General features: G+C 41.6%; 1 protein-coding gene across 1 annotated transcript; it reads left to right on the forward strand.

Moving 5' to 3' along the window:
• Positions 1-781: 781 nt before the first annotated feature.
• fnta (farnesyltransferase, CAAX box, alpha) lies at positions 782-14310 on the forward strand. Its single transcript, XM_036551361.1, has 9 exons — positions 782-984; positions 3637-3722; positions 4237-4351; positions 4924-5028; positions 6468-6594; positions 7884-8032; positions 8971-9033; positions 10582-10753; positions 13761-14310. Exons 1-9 carry the CDS (start codon positions 851-853, stop codon positions 13908-13910), a joined length of 1101 nt encoding a protein of 366 aa, XP_036407254.1. The 5' UTR covers positions 782-850; the 3' UTR covers positions 13911-14310.
• Positions 14311-14906: the final 596 nt, after the last annotated feature.

Below are 14906 nucleotides of genomic sequence, written 5' to 3' on the forward strand. Positions count from 1 at the left end.
GGGGGTTTTAAATTATCCAGGAATGTTGTGTTACTTTTGAGACAGCAGATTCATGCAAAATGTTTATACCACTTCTCTATTGAGCAATTGTAAAGTAACCATTCTTGAACATTGGCATCCGTACAGGAAGGTGTTAGCTTGGAAATAGTCTCAGGGTTAGCTCCCCAGTAGTGAGCTGCATCCTATGGCCAGAACAGAATTCACCACCCTCTGTCACTTAAGGAAGACTTGCCCCTTTAGACTGTGAATACATATACATACATTTGCCCACAATCTTTTGGTTGGAGTGATACGATAGCACTGAAGCACACCCAGGGGGAACACTGCTTATTACTGATACAGATAAGTACCCTCTGTGTTGTACTGTAATATTAGTTGTGAAGCCATTGGTATTCCTGAACTTTCTGCACTCTTATGTTCAAATAGTCTGTCACCCTAAACAAAAATATACGAATAAAAGTTTTTTTTAGACCCGACACTAATCAGCCAAAATGACTTGGTTTGCACTAAAATGAATCAGCATTATGTAAAATAAATGTGAATTTTAATTCCTTAAATGTTAATGGTATAAGACTAATATAAACTCTGAAGCAGCACAAACTAACTTCCATATTTATATTTAAATGAATAAACAAAGCGCTGTAATATGACTGCTTACACTAGTCGGTGGATTTACCTTGCATTGTTGTAAAGGTAAGGACTAACGGACCACCCCTTCCAAATACAGCAAAGCATTGCATAGTTGGAAATAGGAAATGACGTCTGCGGTGCACCAGAATGATGGTCCGACATCCTGCTGTTGGTCTAGCTACAAATCTACGGCCACAGGACGAGGTAGGAAAGCCTCATAATGTCGGGGTTAGAAGAACCATCCAACGTGGTGCTAGAAGTGCAGGAGGAGAAGCGAAGCGAGGAAGAGATTGGAGGGGATCCTGAGATCGAATACGCAGGCGACCAGCCTCGAGGAGGATATGTGTTTTACAGGTAGGTTTGTAGGAAGGATCCACGCTTGAATCTGGAGAAGGACCCGCTACAATGCCGTGAGGGATTTCCACCGTACGAATCGAAAGTACACATACTAAACTCAACAAGGAAATATGAATTGATTCATTGTATTTTGCTCCTCTAAACAGCTGTTGCAAATTAAAGCTAACTAGCTAGCATGTTTTTATTTCCTTGAAAAGAGATGACACGTTAAGCAAAAAACTTGCCTGATAGCAGAGCTAATCCGGAGATTTAGGACAACTGCATTATGAAAACAAAGTAGCGTAAGCTATCTGGTAAAATAACCGGGTGAGACTAGACGGTCGGTAAGATAAGGTAGTGAGGTACACAGCGACCAATACATTGCAGGTAACTAGCCACATTACCAGCGTAAGAATATGACTCTCTAAATTTAAGAAACCATATGTGCTGTTAAGATAGTTAAAGTAGGCTTGATTGTTGATTACGTCACACGGATTATTTGATGAAACTGCCATTTGGTAGAGCTTTCAAATATGTGTAACGTTACTATAGGCTCCTTATAAACCCTGCGGCCATCACTAGTCACGCACATTCACTAATAAAATAGTCATAACTAGAGACGTTAGGCTACATAGTCTAAACCGTAGCAATTGAACAGCCAGGGCCACGTTTCTTCACACAGACTGGAAAAGCACATTACCCAGTGCTTCCCAAAAGCTCGCATGCAACTTCGATCGAAGCATGGAGAGGAATGAGATCGTTCAGAATGTATGTGTCAACCAAGTGTAGGTTAACTCTGCCCAGACCATTTGAGACCATTTGATGAGAAGTGGTAAACAGTGTACAATCCATACTAATGTACTGCACACTACTTCATACATTGTAGATATAATCGTGTTCTATTTGGCGTGAAATCCAAGATGATAATTATCTTTTGGGTAGCAATAAAGAGAGAATTTCATTCATTAAAGGTCTGTGCTGCGGTTGTATACAGAATGCCTCCTACTAACAATTATACTAGAAGCAGTGCTAATATAATCCATTTAAATAAATGCTGTCATTAGAAGTAATAAGGACAGGAAGAAGGTGTCATCGAAGGATGACTCGTATGACTCAGGGAAAGCTGTGGTCCAAGAGGCAGAGAGACAGTCGTCTTGATGGCTATTTCCACACTTGGACCGTTTTGCTGGTCCGAACTCAAGTGCAATTATCCCCCCCTCCCCCTGCCCCCGCTGGTCTCCTTTCACGTTACATTTTTTGGTTGCGAATCCTGGTCCGTTGACATCATCAACACATAAGGAACATGCAGCTTTTATTTACCAATGTCGCTAGGCAACGACGCAAAAGGGAGGCAGAATGGAAAGCCACACTATATTTATCTTATTCATCTTTTTGTTAATATGGTGTCAGCACCAAAATAACCGTGTTCGGCATTTTCACTGCCATAAATGCTTCCCGCTGTCTGAGCTGCTCGGATAAGGAGGTTTTTGCGGAGACAGGCGGCAATGCGAAATTAATTTTCAGCTTTGCTTGCAGAGCGTACACGCATACCCTCAATGGTGAGCGAACAGTGTGGCTACCTGCAGTTATTTTCCAAATAGTTTTTAGATACGACAAGCAAATAATAAATTACACATCATCAATAGCGTTTACTTCCTGGTTAGATCGGATAGCTTTCACACCAAATGCGAGGTTCAGGTGAACCATACCCCAAACCCCCGTTTTCTGGAGGACTCGGGTACGATCCCTGATGTGCATCCGGCTTCGGAAAACAGCATTACGTCAACAAAACGAACCGAACTAACAGCTGAAGCAGACTCGGGGTCCGCACCAAAAGCTCTAGTGTGAAAGCACCTTAGGCTTAGCTGTGGATCACTACAGATGGAGTAAAGAAATGTGGCCTACATGAAATGAGGGATGCAACACAGTAAAATGGAAGCGGCTGCTTTCTCTGCATGGCTCCTGTGTTAGAGTTAGCCTGCAGCATGATCGCCTGGTTGTCACGTGATTATCACAACATGTGCGAATACAAACAACCCCATGCACTGCTGTTTGAATTTACATGTGTCAGCAGTTTGTTTTAGTTTTAGATTTCTCTTAATTTTTTTCAGATTTCATGTTGATCACTGATCACTGATCACCGTCAGTGGTTTCAGCTGTCTTCGCCTATAATACAATGAATTGTAGATCACCAGCTTGTAGGGAAGCTGAAGCTCACAGACTCAGTTGGGGCTGCTGAGGTGGTTGAGGTTTTGAAAAACCCCCCAATGCTTGGGTTCAGAACTGGGGTGGAGTCCTTGCAGGTGGTGCAGACCTGAGTGAGAGGAGGGGGGTGGTCCACAGCCTGCACGCAATGTCATTACTACCAACGTCAAATAGAAATTGAATATGGGAGCAGCAGCGAAAAATGCACAAATGGAATAGCTGAGCCGCAGCAAGTTCATTTAGTTTCTTTCACTGTCTGTGTCTTTTTCAAGTTGGTCTACCTTCTGTATACCCCAGTGTGGTCTTCTTTGAGATCTTTGTCATACCATGGTCCTGGCCCATGTTAACATGAATTCAGACTTTATTATCATCATCATCATGACACCCTGCTCTGTTAGTATCTGTGGAACATTTCTAGTTATGGATACTATGTGCCACTGAACCTGTTTTCTGATATCCTTACAGAGACAGGAAAGAATGGGCAGACCTTGAGCCAGTTCCACAGGATGACGGTCCCAACCCCATTGTGAAAATTGCATACTCTGAGAAGTGTAAGAAACACCACATGAAGGAAACTGTGCTTACAAACTTAATGCATCTGAGGCAACACGATAATTTTATGGTATTGGTTCCCAAACTGTAGTCTTGCCCCCTATTAATAATTGGATGTATTGCATTGGGTTGATGGTTAATGAAAACCCAGGGAGTTAGTTAATAATCAGCTGCATCCCATGTGCCTCATTTTCCTACTGCAAGTGTAATGCTTAGAAAAATGTAGGAATAACTTTCTTAGAAAGTGCATTAGGAAAGTACTGTTGCAGTCATTTATAGAAGCTAGTTTTCATTGTCAAAGTCTAAAAGACTAAGCAGACATATGCTTGGTCTGTGAGCACAAATTAGAATTGCTTGTTATGAGCTGTAGGTTTTACTCTAACCTGGGTCACCTTCTGAAATTCAGATATTTGAGATGCCTGAGTCTGTCTTCTTTATAATCACATTTTTGCATCTTTCTAAATTCATTTCTTTTATTTTTCAAATTGTCCTGTGTACCCCTGCTGCCCATAGTCACAGATGTATATGATTATTTCCGGGCGTTGCTGAAGAATGATGAGAAGAGTGAGAGGGCGTTGGCACTGACAGCTGAAGCCATTGAACTGAACGCTGCCAACTACACTGTATGGTAAGGAAACCATATGCCTTCAAGGACACCATGCACCCTTAGGGAAACCAAGGGTCCTTAAGGAAACCATAGACCCTTAATGAAACCATGTGTCCTCAGGAGAACCATGCTGTATAGTTTTAACATTTGTAGTATCCCACTGTTTCCAAAGAGGTGAATTCAGTTCCTTAAGAGGGTGTTTCCCTATATAAGATAAAATGCCCTTTGAAAAATGTTACTGATCTGTGATATATGGTAATCTGCTCATGAGTGGTGGTGTGATAAATTCAAATGTAATTGTAAATGAAATTCTGATCAAGAGTTGTAGTCTTCATAAAGAATTTCACGATTGCATGATTGTTTTGATTCAGATTATCTGTTTTTGACTCTTGGTATTTTTGACAAGTAGTGTATGTATGACATAAATACCATTAGGACATTACGATATTTATGAAGATGTTACTGCCATTAGGAGGGCATGGAATGATGAGATTGCAACGGGACCCAAAATGTAATTTCCAGCCTCACATCTTGCATGCGTCTTTCAGTGTGATGGAAGCATGGTCTTTGTTGGGCTGTGTGTTGCTGCACAGGCACTACCGGCGAGTTCTGCTGCAGGCTCTGGACAAGGACCTGCGGGAGGAGATGCGCTACATCACCGCCATCATTGAGGACCAGCCTAAGAACTACCAAGTCTGGTAACCACCATCACATGCTCTATTTATTTCATTCAGAGTGACTAGTAGGCAGCAGTGTGGCGTAGCAGTAAGGTGCAGGACTCGTAACTGAAAGGCTGCCAGCTCAATTCCCCACTGGGGCACTGCTGTTGTACCCTTGGATAAGGTATTTATCCCACAATTGCATCAGTAAATATTCAGCTGTATAAATATTTAAAATTGTGACCTATGTCTCTCCTTAATAAGAGCATCTGCTAAATGACAGTAATGTAATGTAATTGATGTGGGCTGAAATGTTACATACAGAGAGAGACACGGAGCAGTTACAGATGCAGGGCACCCTGAATTACAGCAGATAGACCTGAAAAAGACTGCCATCATGCAATGCCTGCATCATATTAAAACAAACATAAAATGAATCTAACAGTGATCTGTTAAAGCAACATTATCAAGCATTCAAACACATTTGATTTGTTATTGCACATTTTGCAATCAAGATTGTCACAAAGTGCTGTACAGAGAGCATTTTCCAGATGGAATCAAAAAACCAGAAAACCCAGATCAATTGGGGAAGAACTGGAAAATTATTCCCTGACCCCAGGAAAAGGCAGTTGAGAGACTCCTGGAAAATATTATTGGAAAAGATAACACTGGCATAACATGTAAGAAGACATCAGTTCATCTCTACTGTTCATCAGAACTGTTCCATTCCATAGCCAGTGAGGTTGACAGGGGATGGAAATATTGGCCCGAAGCAGGTTCTGAGAGTAGGTTAGTATTAGTTTAAATAATATTGTTACATGGTGCCAGATTTTGCTTAAGAGTAAAGTTAACCTGTATCCTGCTGTCATCACCACAATAATAGCAGCAGTGTGAAATAGTCCCGTTACAGTGTTTGGTGAAGTGGTCGTGATTATGGTCATGACTGTCATCATCCCAGCGTGCGAAGAACCTGGGGGTGGTGCTTGATAGTAACCTTTCTTTCACAGACAGTGATGCAGAGTTGCAGATTCAACATCCATACTGTACAACATCCCATATATCTCAACTCTTGGTTTAAGCCCTGTCCTGTCCTCCACAGAAGTGTTAGCAGACCTCCCCAGATGATTCAGAATGCAGCTGATTCCCTGTTTTACAGCCAACCTAATTACTGTCATGTCGCACCTCTCCTCATTTCTCTACATTGGCTACTCGTAAAACAGATCATTTTTACACTGGCTGTCTGTAAAATTGTAAAATGGGTGGTCTCTACACTGGTGGGTGGTGTCTACACTGACTACCTGTAAAATGGATTGTCTTTCCACTGGCTGCCTGTGAAGTGGGCGTTCTCTGCACTGGCAAACTAAAAAACATTAGATTGTTTCTACTTGTTTATTTTATTTTATGGCTGTGCGCCCTGTTACCTGTAATGGGTATCTCTGTGAGTTGAGGGGTAACATCTGTGGTGGTGTTTCTCTCAGGCACCATAGACGCATGGTGGTAGAGTGGCTGAATGACCCATCTGAGGAGCTGGAATTCATTGCAGACATCCTCAGCCAGGACGCCAAGAACTATCATGCTTGGCAGCACAGGCAGTGGGTTATTCAGGTAAGCATGTATGGATGCAGTATCTGCAGTCTGGGTCCACACTATTAGAAGGACATAGAAACTCTTAAAAACAAACAAGGGCAGCAAAACTGGTTCCAGGTATGAAGAGAAATTCAAGATACTTTATATGTTTGATTAGTATTAACTGTGGGTTGGTTCGCTGGAGTCTTTCATATTGTGCATTAGGGATGGGACACTATAGTTATCTCCCGATTCAGTTTGATATATGATATGAGGTTCGCAATTCAATATCACCACGATTCGATAGACCCATATTGCACTACAGCAGACTGTCAAATAATTATCAAACAGATGGTTAAATCAGACAGGCAATCGTATAATCTATTAAAAATGCATTGAAGTGCATTGGAGCAAGAACTTGTCCGACAGTGCGACATTATGAACAGCAACATACTAAAATAAAATAAATAAAATAAAACATTACTCCATTAACCCTTTCGCACGTATGGTCACACCGGTGTGGTTTGCTGTTTAGCGCGTATGCTAAAACCGGTGTGGTTAAAACACTAGATTGGGAAAAATCCTAGCTAATTTTAGCTTTGAGGAAACAGCGATTTAATGTTAAAAAATATAGCAAATGCTAAATGAAAACTGTGAGAAGCTTAATAACGGTAATGAAAACGTATACCAAACCATGACGCGGGCTACATAGCATAAAAATAAGTTACGTGTGAAAGGGTTAATAGTACAATATAAAACATCAGTCTTTTCACAGAGTATAAGTGCATACACACATCTATATAAAAACGCATCGGGTTCCTCAAAATTCCACGGCACACTTCACTTTGCCTCCCAGCACACCAGTGTGCCGCGGCACACGGGTTGAGAACCACTGTTCTACACAACTTCATTAGCTACATAAATACATTGCCAAGGATGTGGTGGAGTTACGGTCCAGTATGATAGGTAACGCAAAGACTATCTTTGGCTTAAGTTAGCTCGGACCAAAAGCAACAATGAAAATAAATTTCTTGGTTGTGAATGGGCAACAAGAGACAATTAATTGAACTTGACATGTGCAGGTAAAGCTCTACTTGCATTAACTAGTTATTAGCGCATCATTGGGCAATACAAAGTAGCAAATATCGTGATATCATTTTCTGACTTACAAGATGGATCGTAATATTTTTGGATCGTGATATACCGAATTTTGATTTATTGTCCCATCCCTATTGTGCATGTTTGTGTGTGTATGCGTGTGTGTTACAGGAGTATAACCTGTGGGATGGGGAGCTGGAGCCTTACATGTGTATGTGTGTATGTTACAGGAGTATAAGCTGTGGGATGGGGAGCTGGAGTTTGTGGAGCAGCTGCTAGAGGAGGATGTGAGGAATAATTCGGCCTGGAACCAGAGATATTTTGTCATCTCCCACACCACGGGATATTCGGATCCAGCCGTGCTAGACAGAGAAGTGCAGTGAGTACTGGCCCACTCCCAGGCAACCCCATGTTACTAAGGGGTCTAATGCAGTTGGATGCACATGTGTGGCTAAGAGTGAACCATCAGGGCCTGCTGCTGTTTTGGCTGAAGGCCCTGCAGTGCAATGCTACAGTATATGCTGCTGTGCTATGCGTAACTGTGCTGTGCTATGCAGTATTGCACTATGCTATGCTATGATATGTAATGCTATGTGCTGAAACACTAAGCCTTACTTTGCTGTACTATGCTGTGATATGCTGTGCTGTGCAATGCTGTGTGCGCCACGCTATGCTATGCTTTGCTATATTATGCTTTGCTATACTATGATGAGCTCTGCTATGCTATTATACTGCTGCAGGGGTTTGATCCTCTTGCTTGGTTCGCTTGGTCCATTTGCTTCAGTCTCTCTGCATGGCTGTCTTTTATAGCACTGCTTCTCTGTCCATGAATGCATTGATTTCTTTTCAGAACACTTATCAGTTTGGCAGTGAATTACCGAATACTGTAGCATGATATAAATAAACTCATTTATTGGAGTTGTATAAACAATATGTTTTTATATTTGTAAGTATATGCTCCCCCCATTCACACACTTTAACAGGTCTATCAAGGATCGTCCAGGGCCCATTTCTATTTACATTTATATAAACATTGATGTATTTACATGACCTTATGTATTGAGGTTTTAGAACTGATTTATACTTACTATTATAGTGAGGTCACACTCAGGAAGTGACTAGCCAATCAGAGCTCATTAAATATGAGTATCTGCGATTTGGTATCATTGACAGAAGATAAGGAACTCTTGATAAAGAATGTAGTCTAGTACAAGGTTCTAGAATAACTCAGGTGGTGTTCATTCCAGTTCAGACAGAAAAGACTGATGTCTGTTTCTTTCATTAAAACCTCTGTTTCTCTCTGTTTCTCCTGCATAGGTACAGTTTGGAGCAAATCAAAAAGGCCCCGCACAACGAGAGTGCATGGAACTATCTGAAAGGGTATGTGATCAAGCTCTGAGCTGTGATATCAATGTCAATATCTGAAAGGGTATGTGATCATGCTCTGAGCTGTAACATCAATGTGAATGTCACTTACACTCTTATTTGGCAGTGTAGCATAGTGGTTAAAGAGCAGAACTTGTAACTGAAAGGTTGCCAGCTCAGTTTCCCGCTGGGGCACTGCTGCTGTACCCGTGCCTCAGTAAATATCCAGCTGTATAAATGGAAAAAAACTGATGTAAGTCACCCTGGATTGTCTGCTAAACGGCAGTAATGTAATGTAATTTATATTCAGAAACAGGTGAGCACAAGAATTAAGTGACATTCCATACACGTGCAGTAGATGTTGCTGTGGTCACTTTTAATTGGATTACCACTGCATTGAAATACCTCCTCAGACTAGTATCACCCCAGGAGCAAGTGTAGGTTTCAGGCTTGGTGTGGATATGGACGGCATCGCAGCATGGTGCACCTGATTTTTGGATTATAGGGATACTGTCATTAAGACAGGATGAGGCTTGCATTCTGGGAGTAACTGTGTGTGTTTATTGTTAGTAAGTATAATTAGCACTAAGTAATGTTTTATACCAAGTTTCTGAATTGACATTCATAACTAATAAAAATCAATGCAAACATGGATTTGAATGAGATCTTCTCTTAAGTTAGCTCTTTTAAATTGAAGTGAATTTAATATGTATTTGTACTGTTTTTTTTTTCTTCTCCTCATATATGGAAGAAATTTTCAAATGGTGTAGATGAAAGATGGAAGTAATGATCCACTTGGGCAAGTGATTGCTCTGCGTTTGGGGTAATGACTGATTTGTCTGTAGAATGGAGCACACTGAAAATGCATTAGATTGTGTTTGTTGAAATGAACTTGTTTGAAGTCTACTCCTTGGTGTGGATTGGTCCATCATTTAGCCGCTGCAAATGTTTTAGGCAGTGTATATTCACTGGAGCCAGACAGAGCATTGCCTTCAGTGGAATGATGCTGAAGTAAAATGACGGCATTAGAGGACCATTATTAAGCTGGCACAGTGCATTGCTGTCGAGGTGTTCTGGAATGGCTGCGGGACTCTTGTCTTCTTCGTGTTGATTAGCTTGTATATATTAGCATGGGAAACAGGAACTGTCCTCTCTAGCAGGTGATGTAATGCTGCACTGTGGAATAATAAGCTCTTCCACACCAGGGAGTGCACATCAGGTGACATTCTGAAGAAAGATCACTACTGTCACAGTTATCATTTAACGTGTATCTAATTGAAGCTTGATGCACATTAAGATTTTCTGTGAAAAAGTCAAAAATTTCAATATAATCCAAAAGGTACTGTACTTTATACCAAAATTAAGTTAATTGCCCTAATGCAATTTTTATATCACAGTTGTTTTAGTCATTATTTATTTGTTTTAATTTTAAGTGCATGGTATGTCCAACTAAAAAAGTTGCCAGATATTTCTGAGTGCACATTGTGGTGGAGTATCATTACGCTTGCTACTCAAAGAATGGGTGGGGTGTGATGCTGTGGGTCCTCCCGCTTCCTGCTGCAGGATTCTTCAGGACCGTGGGCTGGCCTCCTACCAGAACCTACTGGAGCAGGTGCTGGAGCTGCAGAAGAGCTGCAGCTCACCCTACCTGACCTCCTTCCTGGTGGACATCTATGAGGACATGCTAGAGGGCTCGAGTGGCAACCAGGAGGAGACCCTGGGCAAGGCCTTGGAAGTGAGCATTGGGCATGCAGCATATTGCTAACACTTTTATTATTAATTAAGAAAATTAAATATCTTACCTTAGGTACCCAGGTAATACATCATATTCTTACAGTGTTATAAGGGTAATGTTGCATGGGGTGTGAGCTGGAGGGTGTGCTATAGACTCATTGATTGTGTTGGCTAGCCAAAGGGTATAGCATAGGCTCTGTGTTTTGTCCAGCTGGAGTATACGGTATCACCCAGACTGGGCTAGGCCTGACAGGATACGAATGCTGGATTGAATCTTTCCAGTCTGGTGTATAATGCAGACATTCATTAATGTTACCTGATTGGAGCTGGTTTGGGGTTTTGTGCCGCCTTCATCTGTAGAGGGACTTCTCTTGCTGCAGGCTGAATGGGATGAAATGGGGAGTGCTAGGGGGGTTTAACAGTTCACAGGGTGTCCCAATTACTAGTGGTGTCGGCTAGAGGATTAAGGGCTCTAATTATGCCACTTGCAGCAGGCTGGAAGGTGAGCCCAGATTCTCATTTTAACAAAAGAAAAATTAAAAAAAACCTGAACCCGGAAATATGACTGTGTGATTGTGATGTGATTTACGGCCCAAAAGAGTATTGGACAGTGCATGTATGCCCTGGTCTGAATATGGAGTACTGCCTTCACACACCTACTTTAACTGTAGGAAACTGTAGGTTATGAACAGCACAACTTGATAGCAATAATATGCAAATAAGTCAGAAAGATAAGTCAGAATTATTCAGCAGGGCTTAGTAACAGAGTGGAAATATATTTCACCATTTTCTTTTTTATGATTTATGCTCATTTCAGTATTCTTCAGTTGCACCCCTTCCAGTTGACTGAGAGCTGAAATATCTCTTTTATTTGGGGAAGTAAATGTTCTGGTGTATGTGTGTGATTTAATTGGGTTTCTTAGAATGTTTTTTTTTTTCTCCTGTGCTGTATTCAACTTTGAAAAAGGCTTGTTTCTACTTGTATTCATCAACATGGGTATAGTCCAAAACTGCAACATTGGGCCTTACGTACAGATTTGAATTCCATCTGAGCTATATGCAAATGAGGCAGGTTCATTATTTGCTGTAATAAAAGGTGTATTTATTTGGCATAGAGCCTGTGCGCGCGCGCGTGTGTGTGTGTGTTAGTGCTGGGCGGTATGACCAAAAATTTGTATTACGGTATTTTTTAAGATTCTGGCGGTTTCACGGCATATCACGGGTTAACATTTTAATTTCATCATGTATTTAATGAAGGCTTTGATTAACACAGGGTTTGCTTGGCCCCACAAAATGACACAATATATGAAGGAATCAGTATGCATGAAATAGTTGCAGAATGTAAACAATTTTTATTGTGCAAACTGCAACGTAGTAAAAACAGAACTTAAAAATAGATATGCCAACAACTTTAACATTGCTTCTTTTTCAAAATATGTTAAGATGGTTCTATAAACTATAACTGCAGACACACAATTTCTGCTGGTACATCTCCGGTCTCACTTTCTTCATCCTCCATCTCTGATTTCTGTTCTTTAATCTACCGTAGCGACGGAGCCTCTCCCAGCAGTTAAGACTGTTATGCTACCTTGCTACCTAGCGAGCTGTACCCATGTATGCCGTTCGGCGGTGTAATTTTGTAAACGTACAAAGTGTTACACAGTTGCGGCTGGTGAGCTGGAAGCAGGGGAAGCGGAAACACTACCTTTAAATCTATCATTACTTTCAACCTGTTCCCCTTTATCCTCATTGATTAACAATAAAACAAATACTTTACAGAATAATAATTACAATAAATGATCATGCTCGCGAAACATAGCAGGTTGTCAGAAATTTGTGTGCTGTTGCGAAAGCTACAGCATGAGATTGTTTAATTAACAAGGATGGCAATTTGAACAATTAAGTGGCAAGTAATCCCAAAGCTTTCTCTTAAATGCTTCATCTTATAGCTTTCTTAATGTGTTACAAAATTAAATTTATAAAAGGAGCTAAATTTGGTTAAATCGGTTTAATTTACTGAGAATAAACTTTTAGGTTAGGTTGAGTGCAATGAGCAACAACGTTTAGAACACAGACCTCACAAAAGCTGTGATGTCATGAGCATTTAATGTAATTTAAATCGATAAATGCCATCCATGTTAAACGATCTCACGTTGTAGCTTTCGCAAGCACACAAACTACAGACAATCTGCACTGTTTTCCATGTTTTCCGTAATGTGATATTGACATATAATATAGCCTTTCACATTTTTTTCTTTTAAGCTGCGCTTTAACCGAACGCGAAGCGAAATTTACGAGCGACGCGAACGCACGAAAAATCAATGGCAGTAGGCGAATGGGTGGACTTAATCGCGGCGAAACTGCGAGTGACGCAAAATGAGCGTTTGCAACGGTTCGCTTGAGTTAAAATGTTCAACTCGAGCGAAAATTTCGCCTGGCGAAAGCCAATCGCCTTCAAGTAGGGCTAGAAACCAAGCCCCCCTCTCTTCAGCAGCTTGCTAGCAGCGTTGGCAATTAAAAATGCTGTGACGTGCAGAAATTCACTCACATTCATTTTTCAGGCAAGCAATCAAATCCGGGCGAGGAATGCGAAGCGAAAATTCGCGTTCGGTTAAAACGCAGGATTACAGCTGTAGTTTCAGCTATCCCATGTGTGGTATGGCGGTGTATGAAAAATTCATACCATACGGGAAATTAAAACCGGTATACCGGATGGACCGGTACACCGCCCAGCACTTGTGTGTGTGTGTGAGTGACTACAGTCCTATGAGTTGTGTCACCTGTGACTTGATTAACTTGTATATCATAAACATCATTTAGCAGTCATTTGTTTGCTAAACATACTGGACATATTAATTTTCTGTATTTTCCACACAGAACTTTTTCTGAAAAAAAAAACACGAAATTGATGTATACTGGTATAATGACTACTTTACAGCTAGGCATTCTTAGCAACAGTGGTGTGCACATGCATGGGTGCAGTAATGGGTCCTCTCTCTCTCTGGCAGCTGTGCGAGCTCCTGGCCTCGGAGACAGACACCATCAGGCGGGAGTACTGGCGGTATGTGGGCCGCTCCCTGCAGAGCCGGTATGGCAGCAGTGATGGTGCTGGCGGCTCGCCCTCCTCCGCCCCACCGGAGACGGCTGGCGATGATTGAGTGCCACGCTCCCTGGTGGTGCAGGGAGGGAGCGCTCCATTGAGGCAGCATTGTATCGTTACCACATTGGTAAACAGAGTACTTATCTCCAGGCAACTGCTGGCATATTCTGTATGGAGCCCTGACACCAAATCTAAAGCTTGACTTCTCTGATAATCACGGAAGCTTTTGGCGCTCCCTGGCCCTGAAGGTGATTACAATAAAGTAAGAGCTGCCGCAGGCAGGTGAATAATAATGCAGGAGATTAACAGAAGGGTCAGCTTCCTGATTTGAGAATAGTCTGAAACAGAAAATGTGTATATGTGTGCTAGTAACTCAGGACCTCCTGCCCTGGGAAGTAAAACTAAAGCTCTAAATTAGGATGGAATTATTGTTGCCAAAATACTGTATAACCAAACTGCGTTGCTTAGACTGTGTTATCTTTTGTACACTAGAACTAATAATAAAATAGTTCTGATCTTGATTGTGTTGTCCTGGTCTCTTTCCTTGGTATATTGTCACTGAGTTGTGTGTTGGAACACAGACACTGCAATTGGGTTTGTCCGTTTGTCACCAGCATGGCCTGCAGCTTGTGAGATCTCCCCCTCTGTCCAGCTTCACAGAGAGACCCCTGTTCTAGGGTGTCATTTAACACACAAAAAGGAACAACTTGACCCCATCGATTTTCCCTGGTAAAACCAGCCCTGTCTCCAGGGTTACAGCAGCCCCATATTTCCTGGCAAACCAGCACCGTCGCCAGGGTTACCACAGCCCCACATCTCCCATCAAACCAGGTACATGGCTACATTTGCAAAAACAATGAAATGTAAGCATTTTCCAGTATGCAAGTGATGATGGCTGTATGTCTAATAGTTTGACTGTAGTTCAGATAGCCGTTTGTATAGTGACCAGTGTGACCTGTATACATGTATTTTTGTGTGTGTGTACTGGCATGCGCTTGCCTGTCTGAGTTTGAACAATGTTCTGTGTGGCTCCTTGGCTTCATGTCATTAATCC

The sequence above is a fragment of the Megalops cyprinoides genome, chromosome 18 (assembly GCF_013368585.1).
Source record: "Megalops cyprinoides isolate fMegCyp1 chromosome 18, fMegCyp1.pri, whole genome shotgun sequence".
Lineage (NCBI taxonomy): Eukaryota > Metazoa > Chordata > Actinopteri > Elopiformes > Megalopidae > Megalops > Megalops cyprinoides.

Excerpts from the sequence above, each read along its gene's own strand:
- fnta (XM_036551361.1), top strand. The coding sequence starts at position 851 with ATGTCGGGGTTAGAAGAACCATCCAACGTGGTGCTAGAAGTGCAGGAG. Across the intron at positions 5,029-6,467 it reads CCTAAGAACTACCAAGTCTG|GCACCATAGACGCATGGTGG; the intron begins GTAACCACCATC and ends TGTTTCTCTCAG. Across the intron at positions 9,034-10,581 it reads GCATGGAACTATCTGAAAGG|GATTCTTCAGGACCGTGGGC; the intron begins GTATGTGATCAA and ends TTCCTGCTGCAG.